The 22,468-nt window shown below is 39.5% G+C and overlaps 1 protein-coding gene across 1 annotated transcript; it reads right to left on the minus strand.

Moving 5' to 3' along the window:
- Positions 1-7,498: 7,498 nt before the first annotated feature.
- Positions 7,499-18,895, minus strand: dgke (diacylglycerol kinase, epsilon). Its single transcript, XM_059561105.1, is given in 12 exon segments — positions 7,499-8,137; positions 9,391-9,502; positions 9,551-9,678; positions 13,840-13,911; positions 14,456-14,569; positions 14,781-14,829; positions 14,905-15,062; positions 15,352-15,502; positions 15,635-15,756; positions 17,034-17,178; positions 18,233-18,678; positions 18,890-18,895. Coding segments are annotated over 12 exon segments (1,725 nt in total). The 3' UTR covers positions 7,499-7,915.
- Between the last annotated feature and the right edge of the window lie 3,573 nt (positions 18,896-22,468).

Below are 22,468 nucleotides of genomic sequence, written 5' to 3' on the forward strand. Positions count from 1 at the left end.
TGCTCCCACAGGAGCCTTTTCCGTATCTCCTCACTGCCGCAGCAGTGTCTGCTCCCGCAGGAGCCTTTTCCGTATCTCCTCACTGCCGCAGCAGTGTCTGCTCCCGCAGGAGCCTTTTCCGTATCTCCTCACTGCCGCAGCAGCGTCTGCTCCCGCAGGAGCCTTTTCCGTATCTCCTCACTGCCGCAGCAGTGTCTGCTCCCGCAGGAGCCTTTTCCGTATCTCCTCCCTGCCGCAGCAGTGTCTGCTCCCGCAGGAGACTTTTCTGTATCTCCTCACTGCCTCACATCACCTCCGCTTGAAAGGTATGCCATGCATCCTAGGTTGCGGTGATAGTTTCATGTATCGACGATAGCCAAGACAATATTTGGCTCATTCTCCAATCAACGTTTTTTAATATCATTATTAGGCGGCCTACCATAAATCAACTATCAAACTGCAACGTTATCCCATCTCAGCACTGCATTTCACGCTCGCCCGCGCTCTCAAAGGATGATTCGAGCCCGTAGGCGGCGAAGAAGTCTCCATCCACAAATAGACATACATCGTTGCAGATACAAGGTATTCCATTGTACTGTAACAGGTAATCCGATACGTGCCATATTTTAAACGAGCTCTCACTAACGGAGTTTAATGCCACAGTTACGTTAGAATGCATCTCATTCTTGTTTCCGGGGCGGCTCGTCGGTCCCATCATGAGGCACATGGTCCGGAGCGCGCATGACCAAGGCATCAGTTCAACCGAACTCACTCCAAATATATGAACTTACCTGTTTTTGAATACCTTATATTTAAAGCATTCGTTTACGTCCATATTAGTGTTAAATCGTTGGACTTTAAATGAAATCTACTATTGTTTTTGCAACGTTGACTGATTTTGCAGAACATTTAGACTGATAACTTCCGTGCGCAGATGCGGAAAATTTGTCACAGGACAAGTGAGATGACAGTAGTGCCAACTACATGAACTAGCTGTTTTAAATATAGTATTTTACATTTAATGCCAGTTTATCAGTACGTCTGAAAGTATATTTTTCGATTATTGGTGATTCCATAGGCTCTTTTTCATGCACCTGCATGGTTAAAATGGCAAATAGTAAACTCTGACAAGAATAAAGAATCTTTCTCTTACTCCACCCATGCACGATAACATCGTCAATATGTACCATTGATCTCACATGCCGACAATAAGACGATTTGACAATGACCACATTGCTGATTCATGGCACCTATTCGGGGTACACTGGTACAAGAAATTCAATTTATTTTTTGCACGCTTAATTTCGAATACAATGACTGCACCAAGATTTTTCTGACTTATCTCTTTTTTTCTGTTATTGGAAGCAGCTCATCGGATTTGCTAAACAATTATTCAAGTAAGCCTCACAGCGTCTACCCTCGTAGACAACCAAATCGTCCTTAGTATTGAACTCCCTATCAGGCGGTGCAAGAGTGCTCCCGGTTGAGCCAACCTTTGCCTTCTCCATTCAACTATCAGCAAAGCTTACCTGTATGACATCACAAGTATTAAAGTCCTGTCAGATGCTGCAAGAGCTTTCCCGCTTAAGCAATCTTGGACTTTCCATCTGACCACCAGCAAAGCTTACCTGATAAAAAAAAAATATATATATATATATATTCTTTCAGTCTGCGACACGTACCTATCGAACACCAACGAGTACATCGCAGCTAAAACAAATTTTCCCTCTGATGTCAAGACGTACCCATCCAATACCGCAAATTAAGCTTTCGCCACACCAACGGGTGCTTTGCAGATGAAACAATCTCAATTTTCCCTCTGATGGCCGGAGAGACTACCCATCCAGTGTCCCCCCCAAAAAAAAAGAAAAAAAACACCGGATGCCGGCCATAGCCTCCCGGCCAGATAACCTTAACTTTTCTATCCTATGGTCGGCGAGGCTTCTCTCTTCGATGCCAGGAGCTCGAGCTCCCATCGGATGCTGACAAGAGCCTCCCGGCCAGACAACCTCACCTTTTCCATTCTGCAGCCAACAAGGCTTACCCGTTCATTGCCAGGAGCTCACACTCCCTTCGGACGTAGGTGAAAGCCCCCGGCTACCTGTTTTGCCATTCTGTCTTACGTACAGAGAGGTTTACCCATCCAATGCATGGAGTCGGGGCTCCCATTGGATGTAGGTGAGAGCCTCCTGGCTAGACAACCTTACCTTTTCCGTCTTTTGGCCATCGAGGCTTAACCGTTCGATTCCAGGAGCTAAGCTCCTGTCGGACGAAGGTAAGAGCCTCCCGGCTAGACAACCTTTTCCGTCCTTCAGCCAGAGAGGTTTACCCGTTCGATTCCTGGAGCTAAGCTCCTATCGGACGTCGGTCAGAGCCTCCCGGCTAGACAACCTGACCTTTTCCATCCTTTGGCCAGCGAGGCTCACCCGTTCGATGCGAGTGCTCCCATCAGACGCTGGCAAGAGCCTCCTGGCCAGACAACCACGACCATTCCACATGGTTTAGGTCGCAAAACTAGGGTTGCTCCGATCATGATCGGCCAATCGTTATGCGCATCTCGTCAGTAAAGCCGGTTCTCTAATCAGCGGTAAATTCCATCAGGTGCGTGATTTCACATAGAGCAGCTAATACTACACGGAGCCATTGTTAACTGAGAAGATGCGCAAATCCACGTTCATCTTCAGCGTTTATTTGCGCATCTTCTCAGTTAACAACGGCTCTGTGTAGTAACAGATAGTCTATGTGAAATCACGCACCTGATGGAATTTACCGCTGATTAGAAAACCGGCTTTACTGACGAGATGTGTATTAACGATCGGCCGATCGGAGCACCCCTACGCAAAACCCATAAGCAAGCCATCCGATGCCGCAAGTACCAAACACACAAATAAACCCTCCCTCCTTCCTATGGTCGTCAAGGCTTACCCGTCTCATGCCGTGAGTAGCAAACTCCCATAAGACGTCGACGAGAGCCTCACGACCACACAAACTTACCTTTTCCATCCTACTGCCTGCGAGATCTTAATGTTACCTTTTTCTGTCCCACATCTGGAGAGGCTTACCCATTCGATGCGTGTGCTCCCTTCGGACGCCGGCAAGAGCCTCCCGGTTAGACAACCTTACCTTTTCCTTTTCTATGGTCAGCGAGGCTTACCCATTCGATGCGTGTGCTCCCTTCGGACGCCTGCGAGAGCCTCCTGGACAGACAACATTTACCTTTCCACTCTACGGTCGGCGAGACTTAACCCGTTCGATGCGTGTGCCCACCTCGGACGTCGGTAAGAGTCTCTCGGCCACGCAACTTACCTTTCCATTTGACGGTAGGCGAGGCTTAACCGTCCGACGTTACGAGTCTCGACCTCTCGCCAAATCCTGCAAAAAAATAAAATAAAATAAAAAAATCTCAGCTACCCTCACATCTTTTAACCCCCCCTGGCGAGGCTTACCCGTTCGATGTTCTGAGTTTAATGCCCCATCGGATGCCGCGAGAGTCCTCCCAGTCGGGTTTTCCTTTCCACTCTCCCCGTCCGGTGAGGCTTACCCGTCTGATGCGTGCGCTCCCTTCAGACGTTTGGCGAGAGTTCTCCCGGTCGGGCCTATGCTTGCCGGCCGCAAGCGAGTCTCATCCATCCGATGCCGTGAGTCGGGATCTCCCTCCAGATGTCGCTAGAGTCCTCCTTGTCGGCCAGCCCAAAGCTTTTTATCTGCCAAACCGAGAGGACCCAGACGTCCGTCATCCTGAGTCTCAATCTCCTGTCGGAGGCTTCATGGGCCCTCTCGGTCAGCATTAGGCCCTTCGCCCACTGAATAGCAGAGGCTATCAGCCAGTAGGGCCCGTACTCCAACACCGTGACCTATTCCGGTCGAGGCAACTCGGGTCCTCCCGGTCGGGCACCACAACCACGCTGCTCTTCCTCATCGGCCGGTAGGGCTCACCGTTCCAACGCCACAAGCTCCCGTTGAGCATCGGCTCGAGCCATACCGACCGGGCGCCAACAACCACGTAGTTCACTACCTGCAGCCTGTAGGGCCTAATCTTCCAACACCTAAGTCGCTCCCACCGGAGTACGTAGGCCCTTCCGGCCTGCCAACGAGATGACTTCTCAGGAAATCAAATCAGCTCCCGCCAGTACTCTATGCTATTTTTGGGGGGGCGTTCTTCAAACTGGCGGCTGTCCTCTTGTACATTTGCTTTTTGGGGGGTACTCTAGGTTCGGGCCATTCCCGAGCTCGGAGCCCTTCCCGGGACAGCACGCCAAATACGCATACCATACCTCAGCTAATTATATGTAAGCGTGAACTAGTGAAATGATGTTTTTATTAACAAGATTCGGGAGAAGTGCGTCAGATACTTAGCCTAATCAACACAGGTGGACCATAATCAAGTAATCAATCCCATAGTATAAATATTGCTGACTTACCTCTATCCATTGACGGTTTATCAGCATCCCTCCTCCACCCCATCTCCTCACTTTGAGTTCACCTTATAAATAGACGGGGAAGGGGGGGTACTCTAGGTTTGGGCCATTCCCGAGCTTGGAGCCCTTCCCCGGACAGCACGCCAAATACGCATACCATACCTCAGCTAATTATATGTAAGCGTGAACTAGTGAATCTTATTTCATTCTAATTTAGGTGTGTTGTGATTGTACAGAATGCATAAAGAAGTGTTTTTAATCTATAAATGTCCAGTAATGTCTTTTAATGTTGACCAAAAAAATTATAAATAAATTAGACTGATGGATGGATGATATGTAAAGGCTAATGCAGTCCAACTCTCATAAAAAATAAAAATAAAAAATAAAAAAAAACACAACAAAGTAACGGGGTTTGAATTGCATTTGCAATAACGACTTATCCTATTATATGGCTGCTTACCAAATAAAAGGAAAAAAATTTTTGTTTTAGGCTGAGATGATAAAAGTGTGAAGAACAAAACTGCAGAGTGATACAAGAGACACTAGCACAGCTATTACAGAGAGTGGTTGTATTGTTCCAGGAAGCAGAAAATTCATAGTACTTATGAGATTTGCAAATGTGACATTATTTAATCTTACTTCGTGTTAATCTTATGTGTAATTCTGTCAAACCAATAAGGGTTAAATATGTGTTAAAAATGAAACATTCAACACCAGTAGCCATGCATATATGTAAATCAAACTGTATATATTTTCATGCATATATATATGAAAGATGTATGGTGTGTTATCAGAAACAAATCTAAAACAAAATAGGTTTAACGTTGCAGTAATGTTGCATGTTGCAGTATCTAAAAATATAGCTCAGAAAGTTTAGTAAGGTATTTATTGTTTGCTTTATGTAAAATTACAATTTTAGTAGATACATCAGCGTAACTAGAGAGTAAATATACATAACGTAAAATAGAGTAATACCAATAAAGGCATGACATGACCATGTCTCATATAAGAATAAAAATATCTAGATTTATTATTCTTTCTCTCTCATCTTCTGTATTGATCACATTTGTGAAATCATTATGGGATGACTTAATTCTGCTCTTGAAATGTTGATTGTTAATTTGTGCAGGTTACATTGTTTTCGATGCTGAACAATAAAACATTAAAAAAAAAAATCTTAGACCAAAGATTTCTTTATGTTCTATTATTTATATCATCTCCAACTTGTAGTATATGTTGGTATTTTACCTTCAAACAAGCCAGTTACACATTAAACATAATGCAAGGAGCAGCTACTGTCAGATAAAAACTAGGCTTCATTTGCATTTGAAAAACAAGACAAGCCATGGGTGTTAACCATGTGTTGTTTCTAGCACACAGAAGTCAGTGCAAAATATAGAGCATGTGTGAAGTCTAGTTTTAGGAATATGACCGACGTCTTCAGGGGGTGGGATGTGGGGGAATTACAGCTGTAAAGAAAATGTTTTAATCACAACCACTGCTTCAGTATTTATACACATAAATATAATGAAAAAAGTATTTTTTTTCATGACACTAATCAAAAAACAAACACAATTTTGATGTATCCCTTCTCAGGGTACAGAAGCAAGTTTTCAGACATTACTAAACTGAGCAAGACTAATACAGCTGTCAACATTTTGGTATGCAACTGACGAAGATAGTTTACCAGGGAAATATCCAGTCTTTGCTGAGAAAAAAGGATATTTACTATAAGGGAAAATCTCAATTAATCAATTATGTCCATATTTACTTCATATATTAACTGAAATATTGCTTTGACATTATGAAATGCTTTATTAGTGTTGATGTGTGAGGCCTATGAGGCCTGCTTGGTCTGAATATGAGGAGATATAACAATGACCTGCTTGTTCTTGCTTGCTTAGGAAAAACATGATACCATCTTGAATTTCGGGAAGACGCTGCTTGAGGAATGAGACATATAAAGTGTTTATCACACTTTCTTAGCTAAATATGGTATTAAGGAGACGGTATTTGGGAAAACAATGGGCCAAAGTGTAAAAAAGTATAGATGCATGCTCCCTTATTTTTGTCACACATATGGCGGTGCTCACTGCTGAATCATCTGAGCAAGAATAACATTTTAAAGACTTTAAAGTCTCTGACCATGTTCTTGATTTAAGAAGGAATAATTCTACAACAATACTTTATCTAGAATATTTTGGTAACACTCTTGTAAACCTTTTAGCTTAAAAAAAAAAGTACCAAAATCTCCTTCATAATTATGCATGAAAAATGCCTGTCATTTAGATTACATTTATCTTAACAATCTGTAAGATTTTCCAGTAAAAAAATCACTCTCTGAACATTAAATTAACTATGAAATGAACTAAATCAAATTATAAACTGCTCAAAGGCATTACATCAGCAAAACCTCAGATTTAGGCTTAGATTTAGGACAAGGCTTTAATGGATAATATCTACAACCCCCTGCAAGGAGAGATGACACTAGTTCAGGGAGAGAATGTCATGTGCTTGTCATGTTCATAGATGTATATATGACTATATGAAATGTATGATATATTACCACCCCTAAAGCCGTTCTTCTATTCTATCCTGGCTTAGTTTTTCAAGAACATTACCGTTCTTACACTCCAATTACACTGAAAGCAGAAAAACTTGCAAAGAGAGGGACTAAAGAAAATAATGATGGTGGTTATATTCTAGGCATAGTAAGTTTTACTCAAGCAGGATGCATAAAAACATAACACATCTCTATGGAAAAGTGGAGAAAATAAACTATGAATAAAACAATAAAAATTAAAATAGCAAAATAAAGAATGGTATCTTAATCCAGTGCTCCGAAACATTTTTACTGCAATTTCATAACCAAAACCAATAACACCAGTTGAATAGTTGCAAAATAGTAAGATATCAATGGCAAATCCATTCTATTCAATCTACTCTAGATTCAAGCAGTGCAAATGTGTTTCACAAAAGGAGTAACAAAACATAATGTCCTAAATAAAACTATTTTACAGCTTAATTTATACAACTCAAAAGATCTCTTAGTGAGTTGTATTTTCATGGACCTATGGCACTCAAGATCAGTGTAAAACATTTGTGTCTAAGCAGCTTTGTTTGTAACATTGTCCACTGGACTGAATTTTATGTTTTATGATTGCATGAGCTCTGCTAACAGCTGAATATGATTCCATTGTGGTCTAAATGGCTAAAACCTGAGCCACTTCTTAGAGCTTCTGGGTAGAACTCCCTTGCAGGAAAAAAATACATGAAAACTATGCACGCAAATCTACAAAACCAAAGTCAGAGACAAACATCTTCAAGATGTGCTTGAGAGAGAAGGGGATTTTAAACTCAGAAATAACCACCGCAGATGTTATTACTTGAGCAGCACATGCACATGCACATTACGTACATTTATGTTTATAACATCAAACATTTACACATCAGGGTGTCTTCCTTTTATGCTGTGCTACTTTCTGGGATAGAAATACCACAGAGTTGTTACAGCCTTACTAAGACTCTGTCATTGTTTCCTGTGTGTTGCCAGTCGTGTCAGTGTGATCAGCTGAGGGTTCTTCACACTCTGAGGTGCTGGAGTCATCATCATCTGTCTGTTCTGCACTCTGGTACAGCATGAGAGCCTGGGTCTTATGGGTAATGGTGATGGTGCATGGCCCCTGTGCCCATGGCTCTCCATCCACCTGCATTGGCATCCGAGAACTCTTCAACACCAGCTAACAGATAAAAAAGCAAAGGATAAAGAATAAAAAAAAGAATCATCATTTATATAGTGCTTTATACAACACATATTATTTCAAAGCAGATTGACAGTATTAAACAGGAAAATGAATCAATGATGCAAACTTCTTCAAACATGAGAAAATTCATTATTTAGCTCATTTCAGTTTAGTGTTGTTTCAGTTCAGTTAAATAACAATGTTTATGTTGTAAAATTCATCAAATTATGAATTGAGATCAAATCAAAAGTAGCATTACAGAATGCAACAGTGTCATTATTCAGCTCAAGTCAGTTCAAGGTTGATTCAATCCAGTTCAATAACAGAACATGCTGCAAAATTCAGCTATATAGCAGCTCTACAGAAGACAATTGTGTCATCATCCAGCTCAATTCAGTTCAATATTTGTTCTCATCTAATATCTTTGGCACAGATTTGTGGATTCTTATTAATCAGCAAAGAGGTCTGCACAGGCATTAACGTTAGAATTAAGCAATTTAACTGTCTTTTCCCTATTGTGATTCAAGTGAAATTGCTTCTTGAACAAGAAAAACGTAGGGAAAGATTTGAATTTGTCTTTCAGAAATTGATTGGTTCATTGGATTCCTGTTTCTTTGCTAATTACTGCAGTCATTTTATGAGAGTGACAAGTTGCTGGAGGGACAGCATTGAGATGTGTCTGGCTATTGGACAACCTTACTGCCCAGACCTGACACTGTAGACACATCATAAGGGAAGAGACGTCACTGCAAAGGGGCGGGGATGTTAAAGTATTTGATTAAAGATTGAGGGCAACATTTAATTTGTCATGCATTTTCAATTCATTCCTATGGGCACTCACACGGTGGGTTGTGAAAAACACTGAGCATCTAAGATAAAACAAAACTTGAGAAAGACTCAGCTTTATGCAAACAAGCAGGATCTGTCTTGAACATTTTTAAATATGCAGATTGTGTTGAAATTTCTGCTGGATTTAGTGCGTAACATTTTTTACATGCTGTATGCCTTGTAGTTATGACAATTATGAAAAATTATAAATATTGCTTTCATTTTGAATAGACTGGCTGGGTTCACAAGTTTATTAAATTAACATATATATGATTATATAGACTGTGTACTGAAAAAAAAAATTAAATAAACTTGCTATAGACACACCCTAAAGTGGAGACGTTTTAGTGTTTTGAGCACCATGGAGCTGAACTATGATTCACACTTAAGCTGTATGAGTAAAGAACATTTTTATGTCTTACCCGTACTGTATGTGCCTGTCCCAGCCTCACAGGATTAGCCAGTTTCACCTCGATCTGTGCACAGTGGAACGAACCATACACCCCCACCACCTTTAATTAACCATCATCCACACTGAAGAAAGAAAAAGCACATAAATATTAATTTTCAAATTATTCTCACCGTGTTGGAGGATAGGGTTCATCTCCCATTCCCTCCCACAGTCTACAGCCACCGCCCCAGTAGCCGATATTGCACACTAATATCCCCTCCAGACTGGGCAAATTCACTTGCTCTCCATCCAGCTCCAGCTAAATAAGCACAATTAAGTATTAATGAGCATTAGTACTATAATCATGCAGCACCTTCTATATGTGTGGAGATAAAGAGAAACTATAAACTCAAGTATCTATTAGAAACAGGATTTTGTGCAGTTAATACTTAAAAATACACTTTTGATCATAGCTGTGGTAAAGTGGTTTCAGCACATTGACGCAGTTGACTACAATAATAATCTCAAAACTGCATTTTGTGTTCAGCTTCATAACATTAAAGGTCCCGTTCTTCGTGATCCCATGTTTTAAACTTTAGTTAGTGTGTAATGTTGTTAGAGTATAAATAATATCTGTAAAATTCTAAAGCTCAAAGTTCAATGCCAAGCGAGATATTTTATTTAACAGAATTCACCTACATCAAACGTTTTTGACTAACCTCCGCCCACATGAATACACAAAAAAGGGGGCGTGGTCTTGTTGCGCTTCGACGGAGAAGAGGAAGAGTTGCGTTTGTGTTTGTCGCCATGTCGTCGAAACGCTGCTATTTTCATCTCAGAGTCCAATCACCTTTGTTTGGGCTTCACAGGGATGCTGTACTTAGAGATCAATGGTTACAATTTATGTTTAACTCGGTTCCCAAAAATTATAATTCACATGTAAAACAATGTGCAGCACATTTGCTGAGGACAGCTTCCTCAATCTCAATCAGTTTAATGCCGGATTCGCACAAAGATTATTCCTGAAAGATGGAGCAGTTCCCTCTTTCTCCGGAGAAGGCGTTGTTTATGGACCACAACCGGTAAGTGTATTTTATTAAGTTGGTGCGTTTAACAGTTTTTGTAACTTATTACACAAGGACAACACTGTTTAGCTTAGTTAACTAGATGTTAGGGCTGTGCAAAAAAATCGAATGCGATTTTCATGCACATCTCGTCAGTAAAAACGCTCCTGTGATTATAAGTACATCTACAGCACGTGCGTTCAGATCAGCATTGCCAGGTTTTCAAAACAAATCCTGCCTACTTGCGTCTCAAAACTAGTCCAAAACTAGCCCAATCGCATTTCCAGGAGAGCAGTGTGCGCTAAACTTGTGTCGAATCACAACACAGGAACCGCTGGCACAATCAGAACTCGTTACGTATTTCTGAAGGAGGGACTTTATAGAACAAGGAAGACATCAGCCCGTTTTTATGATAGTAAAAACAGCGGTATACAGATAAGTGAATTGTGTGAAAAATACTGTTTTTTTACACGCGAAACATGAACACGTTATATTGCACACTGTAAACATAATCAAAGCTTCAAAAAAGCATGAAAAACGGGACCTTTAAAATACTTTCTTCTATTTCAGGTTTATGTACAAATAAAAATTTGGATTAGAAGATTATAAACATTGCAGCAAGTGTAATTTCTGGGTCTACTGAGCAGCCTCTGTCTCATGGCATTTGGATTGGGTCATACTGACAGTTAGTATGAACGACGGTAGATAAAACAGTAATTGGAAAACCTGTTTAGAAAGTAATCTGGTAAATCTGGTGCTTCTAGCAGTGCAGAAATTACAGTGCAAATTACTTTAAGTAAAAACTGTTCTCACATAAACACTAGGAATGAGTAACTAAAAGGAACAATATTGAGCTGTTTCTTGAAGCCTTTTGTTGTGTGCCAATTCACCTACATCTACTACATCCTAAAGGTATGCAGCAATAGATTCTTGCTTGATTACACTACACAATCCTTGCCACAATTTTCCCCTGATTAACAGTCCGAACAAGTTGGCAGTTGCTAAAAGTCAAAGCAAGTCTGCAGATTTGATTTGACAGATTTTACAGTAAATCACATAGTGTATGATGCTCACAGACTCCGCTTTTTCAGCCTCAGACTATGATTTCATCCAGTCGGAGGATATCAAACATGTTTAATATTTTCAGCCAATTTTAGAAAACATTGGTTTTATTTGTCACACATCTCCTAGCAACAAGGAGCATGTTTCTGCATGGGTTTGTTGTGATTGGAAATTCTTTAAAGTCTGGTAGTGTATCATCCTCAGTTGTTTAGTCAAAGTCAAAGTCACCTTTATATATATAGCGCTTTAAACAAAATACATTGCGTCAAAGCAACTGAACAACATTCATTAGGAAAACAGTGTGTCAATAATGCAAAAATGATAGTTAAAGGCAGTTCATCATTGGATTCAGTTATGTCATCTCTGTTCAGTTAAATAGTGTCTGTGCATTTATTTGCAATCAAGTCAATGATATCGCTGTAGATGAAGTGTCCCCAACTAAGCAAGCCAGAGGCGACAGCGGCAAGGAACCGAAACTCCATCGGTGACAAAATGGAGAAAAAAACCTTGGGAGAAACCAGGCTCAGTTGGGGGGCCAGTTCTCCTCTGACCAGACGAAACCAGTAGTTCAATTCCAGGCTGCAGCAAAGTCAGATTGTGCAGAAGAATCATCTGTTTCCTGTGGTCTTGTCCTGGTGCTCCTCTGAGACAAGGTCTTTACAGAGGATCTGTATCTGGGGCTCTAGTTGTCCTGGTCTCCACTGTCTTTCAGGGAAGTAGAGGTCCTTTCTAGGTGCTGATCCAGCATCTGGTCTGGATACGTACTGGATCCGGGTGACTGCAGTGACCCTCTGATCTGGACACAGACTGGATCTGGTGGCCACGGTGACCTCGGAACAAGAGAGAAACAGACAAATATTAGCGTAGATGCCATTCTTCTAATGATGTAGCAAGTACATAGGGTGTTATCGGAAGTGTTTCCGGTTCCGGTTTACCTAATTAATGCAGCCTAAAAATCCTTTAACGGATTTGGATAATAAAAGCATATTAGTATGTTATGTGTATGCCAGGTTAAAGAGATGGGTCTTTAATCTAGATTTAAACTGCAAGAGTGTGTCTGCCTCCCGAACAATGTTAGGTAGGTTATTCCAGAGTTTGGGCGCCAAATAGGAAAAGGAACTGCCACCTGCAGTTGATTTTGATATTCTAGGTATTATCAAATTGCCTGAGTTTTGAGAACGTAGGGACGTAGAGGATTATAATGTAAAAGGAGCTCATTCAAATACTGAGGTGCTAAACCATTCAGGGCTTTATAAGTAATAAGCAATATTTTAAAATCTATGCGATGCTTGATAGGGAGCCAGTGCAGTGTTGACAGAACCGGGCTAATATGGTCATACTTCCTGGTTCTAGTAAGAACTCTTGCTGCTGCATTTTGGACTAGCTGTAGTTTGTTTACTAAGCGTGCAGAACAACCACCCAATAAAGCATTACAATAATCTAACATTGAGGTCATAAATGCATGGATTAACATTTCTGCATTTGACATTGAGAGCATAGGCCGTAATTTAGATATATTTTTGAGATGGAAAATTGCAGTTTTACAAATAATAGAAACGTGGCTTTCTAAGGAAAGATTGCGATCAAATAGCACACCTAGGTTCCTAACTGATGACGAAGAATTGACAGAGCAACCATCAAGTCTTAGACAGTGTTCTAGGTTATTACAAGCTTTGTTTTTAGGTCCTATAATTAACACCTCTGTTTTTTCAGAATTTAGCAGTAAGAAATTACTCGTCATCCAGTTTTTTATATCGACTATGCAATCCATTAGTTTTTCAAATTGGTGTGTTTCACCGGGCTGCGAAGAAATATAGAGCTGAGTATCATCAGCATAACAGTGAAAGCTAACACCATGTTTCCTGATGATATCTCCCAAGGGTAACATATAAAGCGTGAAGAGTAGCGGCCCTAGTACTGAGCCTTGAGGTACTCCATACTGCACTTGTGATCGATATGATACATTTTCATTCACTGCTACGAACTGATGGCGGTCATATAAGTACGATTTAAACCATGCTAATGCACTTCCACTGATGCCAACAAAGTGTTCAAGTCTATGCAAAAGAATGTTGTGGTCAATTGTGTCAAACGCAGCACTAAGATCCAATAAAACTAATAGAGAGATACACCCACGATCAGATGATAAGAGCAGATCAGAGAGTTTAGTGTATGATGGCCTGTTTTCCTCTGTGACTGTTTACAAAGTCGGTAAGTGCATCATGTCTAGTGTTAATGTTAAAATTTGTTCAGACTTTAAAAGTTGTGTATATGATGGCGACAACAAAGGTAAACAATCAGAGAACACTTTTGCTTGAGAACACTTGTCTCAGCAAGCAAATTAAAATGTTTACCTCAATCCTCTTATCCAGGTCTTTACATTCCTGCACTAAACAATCTTTGGTACCATAGAGGAAATACACTGCCTGTAAGAAAAGACAATTGTAGGTATTATCAGCCATGAATTTACTTATGTTTTTAACAAATCTAGCAGTGCATGAATACAGGACAAATCATGTAATGGGCCTACTAGTAGTAGATAAGTTTTTTTTAGATACTATAATGCAACTTACTGCATTCATGTTTCATTGCAAAACAATTCTGCTGCTACTAAGGGGAGATATAGTTAATGGACATGATTATTGGTATGGTTATGTTTATGGGGGGGTTAAGGGGTAGGGTCAACAATGCATAGTTGTAGCGAAAGAAATTAATTATAGATGTAGTACATGGTAGTTAAAGACACTTTGTGGATGTATAAATCAACTGCAGAATCATGACATTTTCTCAGTTATACATAGTCTTGTCAACTGTGTATAGCTTAAGTTAAAGGAAATTAGTTCGGTTTACAGATGTAAATGTTTTTACATCGAAATATGCAGTTTATCACATTAACAAACATAGTTGCTCTTTTGATTAAATTTTCTTCTGAAATGAAAAATGAAATGATGGACAGGCAATGCCTCAGACCTTATTGATGATTCGGCTGGAGAAAAAGGAGGGCGTTTTCTCTCTGTGCGCATGGAAGTTCAATGCCATGAGAACATCAGGACCCACTGAGAAATAATTATTCATCGACAACACCTGGAGAGAAAACAACCTTAAGCTAAAATCTTAATCTCTTTTCTTCATGAATTAAACGTGTCATGAGTGATTGAAGTAATGCTGTATTTCATGGGATTTTATGATAATAAATTGGTTATGTTAAAATGTGCTTAGCATACAAATGATTTAATTTGCATTCCGGGGTACATCCTCCTGCTGGTCGATCATAAAGTATGTTCCATGTACTGACCTTTGGCTTACAAAAATAGTTTCCTTTGGAGACAACTTGAACTTTCCACCTAATACATTAACAGCAGAAATACAAAACACCATTCCTCATAATACAAGACTTTACAGCACAACCAGGGTCTTACCTGTCCATTTTGACTACCTCAGCCTCTAGAACATTCCTGAGCACCTGTTCTACTGGAATCTCTCCAGCATATCCTGCTCCCCATCCTAAAGAGTTTGCTAAATCATTTCCTGTTCCCAATGGAAGGATAGTCACAAGAGGAATAAACTGATCCTGACCCTATACAGAATGAGAGAGCGACAAACACAAACAATATTTTAATAACACAAGAAACAACAAATTAATTTTTTTATTAAATAATGCCACAAATGTGAATATAAGCACAGCATAATTAAATGTCATTATGTGATGCTTATATTCACATTTGTGGTGTTATTTCATTCTACTGTATACACATCCTACTAGCCAGGCCACATATATGAAAAAAATATGCTTTGTTTACATCCTGACTTTAAATATAATCTATTATGTTTTCAAGTCCACTCAACTTTTCGGCTAAAGCTCTCACCTTCAGCTTCATGGTATCAATGGCATCCAGAACCCAGCCTACTGTACCATCTCCCCCACACACCAGAACATGCACAGTGCCCGGGGGCAGAAGAGCACACAGCTGCAGGGCTTTAGAGGGGGGCAGCTCAGAGAAATCAAAAAAAAAATAACTAAACTATTTTATTAAACCATTAGATAGTGAGCTGAATCTGATCATTTAAACAAAATAAAAAGAGACACAAGAGTATGGAAACAGAGAGAGAGCTAAATATGTGAATGTAAGCAGCACAGAGTTAAATGACACCTGCACGGGGTTCAGGAGGGTACGAAATTCTCCCAGCAAAACTTCTCCCATGTTGTTGCCACTTCTTGTGTTTGACAAGACCAGAACTGGAGTCCAGCCGCTCCCACACCCTGCAGCAAGCTGCATGCCACAAAAAAACTGTTAACTATTAAAAAGTTGATCAGGTTATTTTCATTATATTCATTTAGTGGACTGTGCAAGTATTGATTCAGTGATTAAAAGGACTTGAGGAACAATTTGGTTCTATTTTCCCCATACTCCAAATTTTCAAAACTCTTTTTGTTTGTTATTTATTCACAGCTGTGTTTTTATATGTTTATGCATATTTTAATCAGTAATGTTTAATCTATAAATACCTTGCATTTTTAAAACCTTTATCGCTTTTTCATTTAAAAACACAAATGCTGCGTTAAAGAATGGAAATAATGGTGTGTCTCAAGATGCAAGTTTGCACTTTTTCTACATGAGATGCTAAAAGTTACAAAACTCATTTCAACAGTCAATGATGTCAGTCCAAAACACTTTTACATATAAAAGCAATTTTAAAAAAGCAGTGCAGCGAAATAAAAAAAATTTTTATAAAATAAAAATCCTGTGTGAACTTGATTCTGTTTTCATTCAGTCATTTCAATACATATGACTGGCATTTATTACACAGCTTTTTGGTTAATCATTTAGTATACCTATACATTTGATTATAATGTGTTTGTGTCTGTAATATAAATGACATTTGTAAATGCCTAAAATACATCTGGAAAAAAAAAAAACATAAAATGAATTCTCCTTTAAATTGTCACTTCTTCTCACATGGTAACTACCATATATCGTATATGTAAGAACAAGTACAATGAACATATGCATCAGCCAGGAACTTACACAATTGCAATGGTGAAGAACAGTGCAAAAGTATGTTAAATGGGACACACTTAATGTTTCCTACCCTCAGAATTAGCCAGAAATCTCTAAAATGGTCTCATATTTTCACCTTATATTTTGATTACACATTTAATGATATTACAGGCAAAATAGCATATTTTGAATAAATGGCTAGCTGTTGTACAAGTACACACTGGAAAAATATGCATTACACTACATTTCAACTTGCATTAGAGATTATTTTTAAAAAAAAAATGTATAACTTAATAGAAATAAATTAGAAGAAATAAATAGTCATTTTATTCTCTGGTTTAAACACTTTAACTGTTGGTTTCAACAAAAGCTGTTTTTGGACCAATTATATATATATATATATATATATATATATATATATATATATATATATATATATATGTGTGTGTGTGTGTGTGTGTGTGTGTGTGTCTCTGTAGTATTTTATTTTATTTTTATTTTTTTATTTTTTTACATATACAGTATTTGTGTTTGTGGATGGATCTCACCTTACTGTATTCATCAGGGTGTCTTTGGTGGAGCTTGTTGACTTGATAGAGGTAATATGGAGGTATGATAACAGAGCTGTCCTGGTGCTCCTCTGAGACAAGGTCTTTACAGAGGATCTGTATCTGGGGCTCTAGTTGTCCTGGTCTCCACTGTCTTTCAGGGAAGTAGAGGTCCTTTCTAGGTGCTGATCCAGCATCTGGTCTGGATACGTATTGGATCCGGGTGACTGCAGTGACCCTCTGATCTGGACACAGACTGGATCTGGTGGCCACGGTGACCTCGGAACAAGAGAGAAACAGACAAATATTAGCGTAGATGCCATTCTTCTAATGATGTAGCAAGTACATAGGGTGTTATCGGAAGTGTTTCCGGTTCCGGTTTACCTAATTAATGTAGCCTAAAAATCCTTTAACGGATTTGGATAATAAAAGCATATTAGTATGTTATGTGTATGCCAGGTTAAAGAGATGGGATGATTAATCAAACCATGCTTTGAAAAGATTAAACACATGAGACTAAGACAAGGATTCCGGTTTGCTCTGTTTGTTCAACAGCGAGTGATGCAAGCACCGGAACTTTAACGAAAATGCATTTCAACAGACGCTTTCAAGTTCTGTACTGTGTTCTCTCTGCTGCTATGGATCTGTGTTGTTGCTGTTTCGCCATCCTTTTTGCTGTAAGTAAAGATGTAAAAACACTTGTCTGGTCTTTAAAATGTTCTTGTAAATATTGACTTATGACTTGAATTTGACTTTTGTAAATTTTGTTAAAACTATGAAAGGTCTTGGAAGGTTCTTTTCAAAATAGTTTCTGTTGTTGTTTATAGTTAGAGATGGTCCAGGTAGCCTTTTGATTGTTTATTTGTATTTTCTTTCTCAACTCTAAGTTCAAATTAGAAAACTTTTTTTTGTTTTGTTTTGTTTGCCTTGTTCTCTCCTCAATACTTAAACAAATTCTTATTTATTGTCACAAAGCCATTCATTAAAATTTGAAACCTTTGAAAAGTGCTGTTCCTTTTTTCTAAATTGATTAAAATATTTATATGGTTTAGAATGACAACTGGTTTAGATCCAGGTGGACAATTTGTGTTTTTCATATCTATCTATCTAGCTATATACCTATCTATCAATATATCTAAGAAAGAAATAAAGCAAGAAATAAAGCAAGAAAGAAAGAAAAACTCAGGGTTATTAAATACCTATAGTCTCAAAGTTTAGGTTGAGTCCCGCATTGCTGTTTGCACTCGGCACAGTAGCTGGCGAGGGGCACATTTCCCCTGACCCATTGATGGTAAAACCTCCCATCTGTCTGTCTCTGTGTCATGATCTCCTTACACGAGAGGATGCGATCTGCCCTCTGTATGCACTGTTCTTCCGCGCATATGCCGCAGCAGTCACAGAACGCCCCCTGCAGGATGGGCTGAGAACACACGCAGCAGTAGGTGGGCTTGTTGAACAGATCCGTGTAGTGCCAGCCGTGTTTGCTCTTTCGGAACAGATCTTTAAGCTGAACTTTGCGTTTAGGACGCTGGAAGCTGCACCACAGTGTGATGAGCACTGGGACCAGAACAGCAACCGTCGTCCAGAGGAAAAAGGTCCAATCCTCTCTCAGCTCCTCACAGTACTCTCCTCCATACCCACAAATCTTATTTTACAGAAACGTCGTCATGCACAAGTCAGAGCAGATGAAAAAATTCAGTGATTTCCTGCGACTGTCACTAGTCAAGGTGTTGAAGTGTTGACGTCCCACAACGACTTTCCATTTGTAACCCAATCCGAGCATCATATCATCGCATCGCCAGGCAGTGCACCAAACCTGAGTCACACTGATGTCACAGCACACCCATCGTAAACACCTCCATGCTGTCAAATACTTGGTAGGCTACAGCAGATAACTGCATTCACGAATATGTTCTACATTTTGTTTTCAAGTGGGAGATCCTGTCATCATGTTTTAAAAGTGCATTGAAACCACTGGAATAACGCAGAAAGCGTATAAAATCCTTACAAAATTAATCTGTAAAATTAAGACACGGAAATGATGATGTAAGTTTATGACGGAACATGTTCAGTGACCAATAGGAACACATACGTGAGACAAAACGAGCACTGTATGCTAGGCTTGTTTGAGATAGTGATGGGATTTATGGCTCTTTGAGGGGATCCGGATCTTCGCGATCCGTTCCTTTCAAAGAGCCGTTCAAAAGAACGGCTCTTTTGGCTCTTTTAAATATTTAGTCAGTTTTAAGAAGCCAGCTTGGTGCCATCTCAGTTTATCCTAGAAATAATCACTGGGAAGAATGATGAGGTGAGATTTGTAGTCAAATAATTAAAACTCAGATATCACACACCAATATCTGAGTTTGAATTATTCTGAAATATTGATTATTACCTCATTTGTCCTGTGTGGACTATATTCCATAGGGTTGCACAAATCCCTCTGCTTAGACAGTGACATCACTATTTTGGATTTACCTTTAGTACAAAGTGTGTGTGTGTAAAGCTACGTTGACTTATGTTATTCATACAATACCTACTCACGAATAAACATCAAAAAGAAAGCCGGCTGCAATGAATTTATGTGCAAAACAGCTTTTACTACAAACACTTCCACACAAGAACATTGTTTTCACACAAGAACATTTTGATAGAAAACAAAAAATATTTAAAGTTAGAATAAATAAAATGGAAATGTCTACATACAATTACTACTGTAAACTTTGCAAACATCAGCCCCTTCAAGTCAATGAACAATAACAAAGTGGGCTGCAATAAATGTCTGTGCAAAACAGCTTTTTTTTCAACGCTCCTACCCAATGACAGAGGCACGCAGGATGTGAAGGACGTGAAGGATGCGTGCACAACTAATAACTAATATCATCACGCTATAAAGGGTTGGCCTGCGCTGGGTGCGCCCCTCCCCCTATAACTGTTCTGTCTCGCGGAGGAGCTCATTTGTGTGCATCTGTGTGAAACACGCATAGGATAAAAGAACGACAGAAAGAACGGCTCCCCTCCAGCCGCGACTCGGCTCCCATCGTTCATGTTTATGAGCCGTTCAAAAGAATCGGTTCGTTCGCGAACGTCACAACTCTAGTTTGAGATGCATCGGCGCTGCGCAGAACGATCGGTGTATGACATCAAAATACCACGAGAACCATAATAGAACAGACGACTCAGACGGCTTGTTTGAGATGCGCCTTGCCTCGCCTGAAATGTGGGCGAGAGTAGGCGGCTGCAGTAAGGGGAGGGATCAAAAAAGACCTCTGGAGTCTAAGGGTATTTTTGGGGCCTGGAGAAGTTTTGTCATGCCCTGACATTTGTGCTTTTTTCTGTTTCTTATAAATATCTAAATGGATAAAGTCTAATCTCACTGTAATCAGCACAAACTGGGCTATAATAATATGTGAAATGCATGTATGTACATGATTGTGTTTTTGAGAAAAAAAAATATTATTCATGGTTAGTGAAAAACTAAAAATGTTAAAACACTTGAAAAAGGCCATAAAACACATAGAGAACATTGGTTCCCGGGACTGGAGCTTGTAGTCTAGAATTTTTCTTTCTAAATTATGTGAAAATCATCTTGTTTACTCACTTACAGAAAACAATATATTGATTTAAATTTTCTAAGACACTTTTTGTTGGTAAAAGTCATATGCGAGTAGGCGTCCACTATCATGAATATCATTGTGATTTACACCTGAGAAGACAAAGGCCCACATAATGAGCTGCATAATGAGCCTTTCAGTCAGCTGTGCCACTGTGAGTGAGGAGTTACAAGAAAGAATGTGAGGACAAAATAAATGTATATAATTTTATGTTTGTAGTTTATTAAGAATATATTTAATTATCCCACAACATAATTTAATATCCACTTGGGGGAGCAGTTAAACAGTTTATTAGAACAATCAAAGCTGACTTTCAAAAAAAATTTTGGCATCATTACTCCAGTCACGCAATCCTTCAGAAATACTTTTAACAATCTTATTTTCTACAAAAAAAAACATTTATTGTTATTATTATTATCATTATTATTCATGTTGAAAAGTAAAAAAAAAAGGGTAATCTAATTCTTAGAATAAATAGAAAATATATCAGTTGACATTCTCAGCCAATGAGCATGAAGCTGTGTCGTCAGTCAGTCGTTTCCCATCATGCTTTTGATCAGCGCAGTCGGTGGAGAGCAACTGCGCTCGACTGCTCAATCTGACACAGCCGCCTTGCCGTCGCGAGAGTTTTTTGGCACACGTCAGCATGACATCAGAGCAAGGCGGACGTAACTCGGACACTTTTCTAACCGGCATGCATCTCGCGGTGATCACCGGTGATCGGTTCTGCGCAGATTTTGCTCATCTCAAACAAGCCTTGTGCTTTTTAATTGTTCTCGCGGTACTTTGATGTCATGCACCGATCGTTCTGTGCCGATGCATCTTGAACAAGTCTATTTGCATGATTTTTTCCTGCTACTCAGGATGACAGTTTTAAGCATCATATCGTCAAGTCAAGTAACATTTATTTATATAGTGCTTTTAGCAAAACAGATTATACCGAAGCACTTTACAGTATTAAATAGGAAAATAGTGTGTCATTAATGCAAAATGACAATAGTAAACACTCAATTTTCAGTTAAAGGCAGTTCATTATTGAATTCAGTGATGTCATCATCCAGCTCAGTTTAAATATCTGTGCAATCAAGTCAACGATATCGCTTGATATTAAGTGTCCTCAACTAAGCAAACCAGAGGCAACAGCGGCAAGGAACCAAAACTCCACTGGTGACAGAATGGAGAAAAAACGTTGGGAGAACCCAGGCTCAGTTGGGGGGCCAGTTCTCCTCTGACCAGACGAAACCAGCAGTTCTGTTCCAGGCTGCAGCAAAGTCAGATTGTGCAAAGGACTCAACTGGTTCTTGTCCCAGTGGCAGTGTAAAACAAGGTGTTCACTGGGGATCTTTCCCTGGGGCGCACCTAGTTGTCCTGGTCTCCGCTGACATTCAGGGCTGTAGAGGTCCTCTCTAGGTGCTGATTCACCATATGTACTGGATCCGGGGGACTGCAGTGACCATCTGATCTGGATACAGACTGGATCTGGTGGCTACAAAGACCTCTGAAAAAGAAAGAAACAGACTAATATTAGCGTAGATTCCATTCTTCTAACGATGTAACAAATACATTGTGTGTTATTGGAAGTGTTCCCAGTTCCAGTTATAATGCAGTCTAAATAAACTAATTAATGCAGTCTAAATAAACTAATTAATGCAGTCTAAAAATCCTTTAATGGATTTGGATATTAGAAGCGAATTAGTGTGTTATGTGTACGCCAGGTTAAAGAGATGAGTCTTTAATCTAGATTTAAACTGCAAGACTGTGACTGCCTCCCGAACAATGTTAGGTAGGTTATTCCAGAGTTTTGGCACTAAATAGGAAAAGGAT

This window comes from Carassius carassius, chromosome 10 (assembly GCF_963082965.1).
Source record: "Carassius carassius chromosome 10, fCarCar2.1, whole genome shotgun sequence".
Classification (NCBI taxonomy): domain Eukaryota; kingdom Metazoa; phylum Chordata; class Actinopteri; order Cypriniformes; family Cyprinidae; genus Carassius; species Carassius carassius.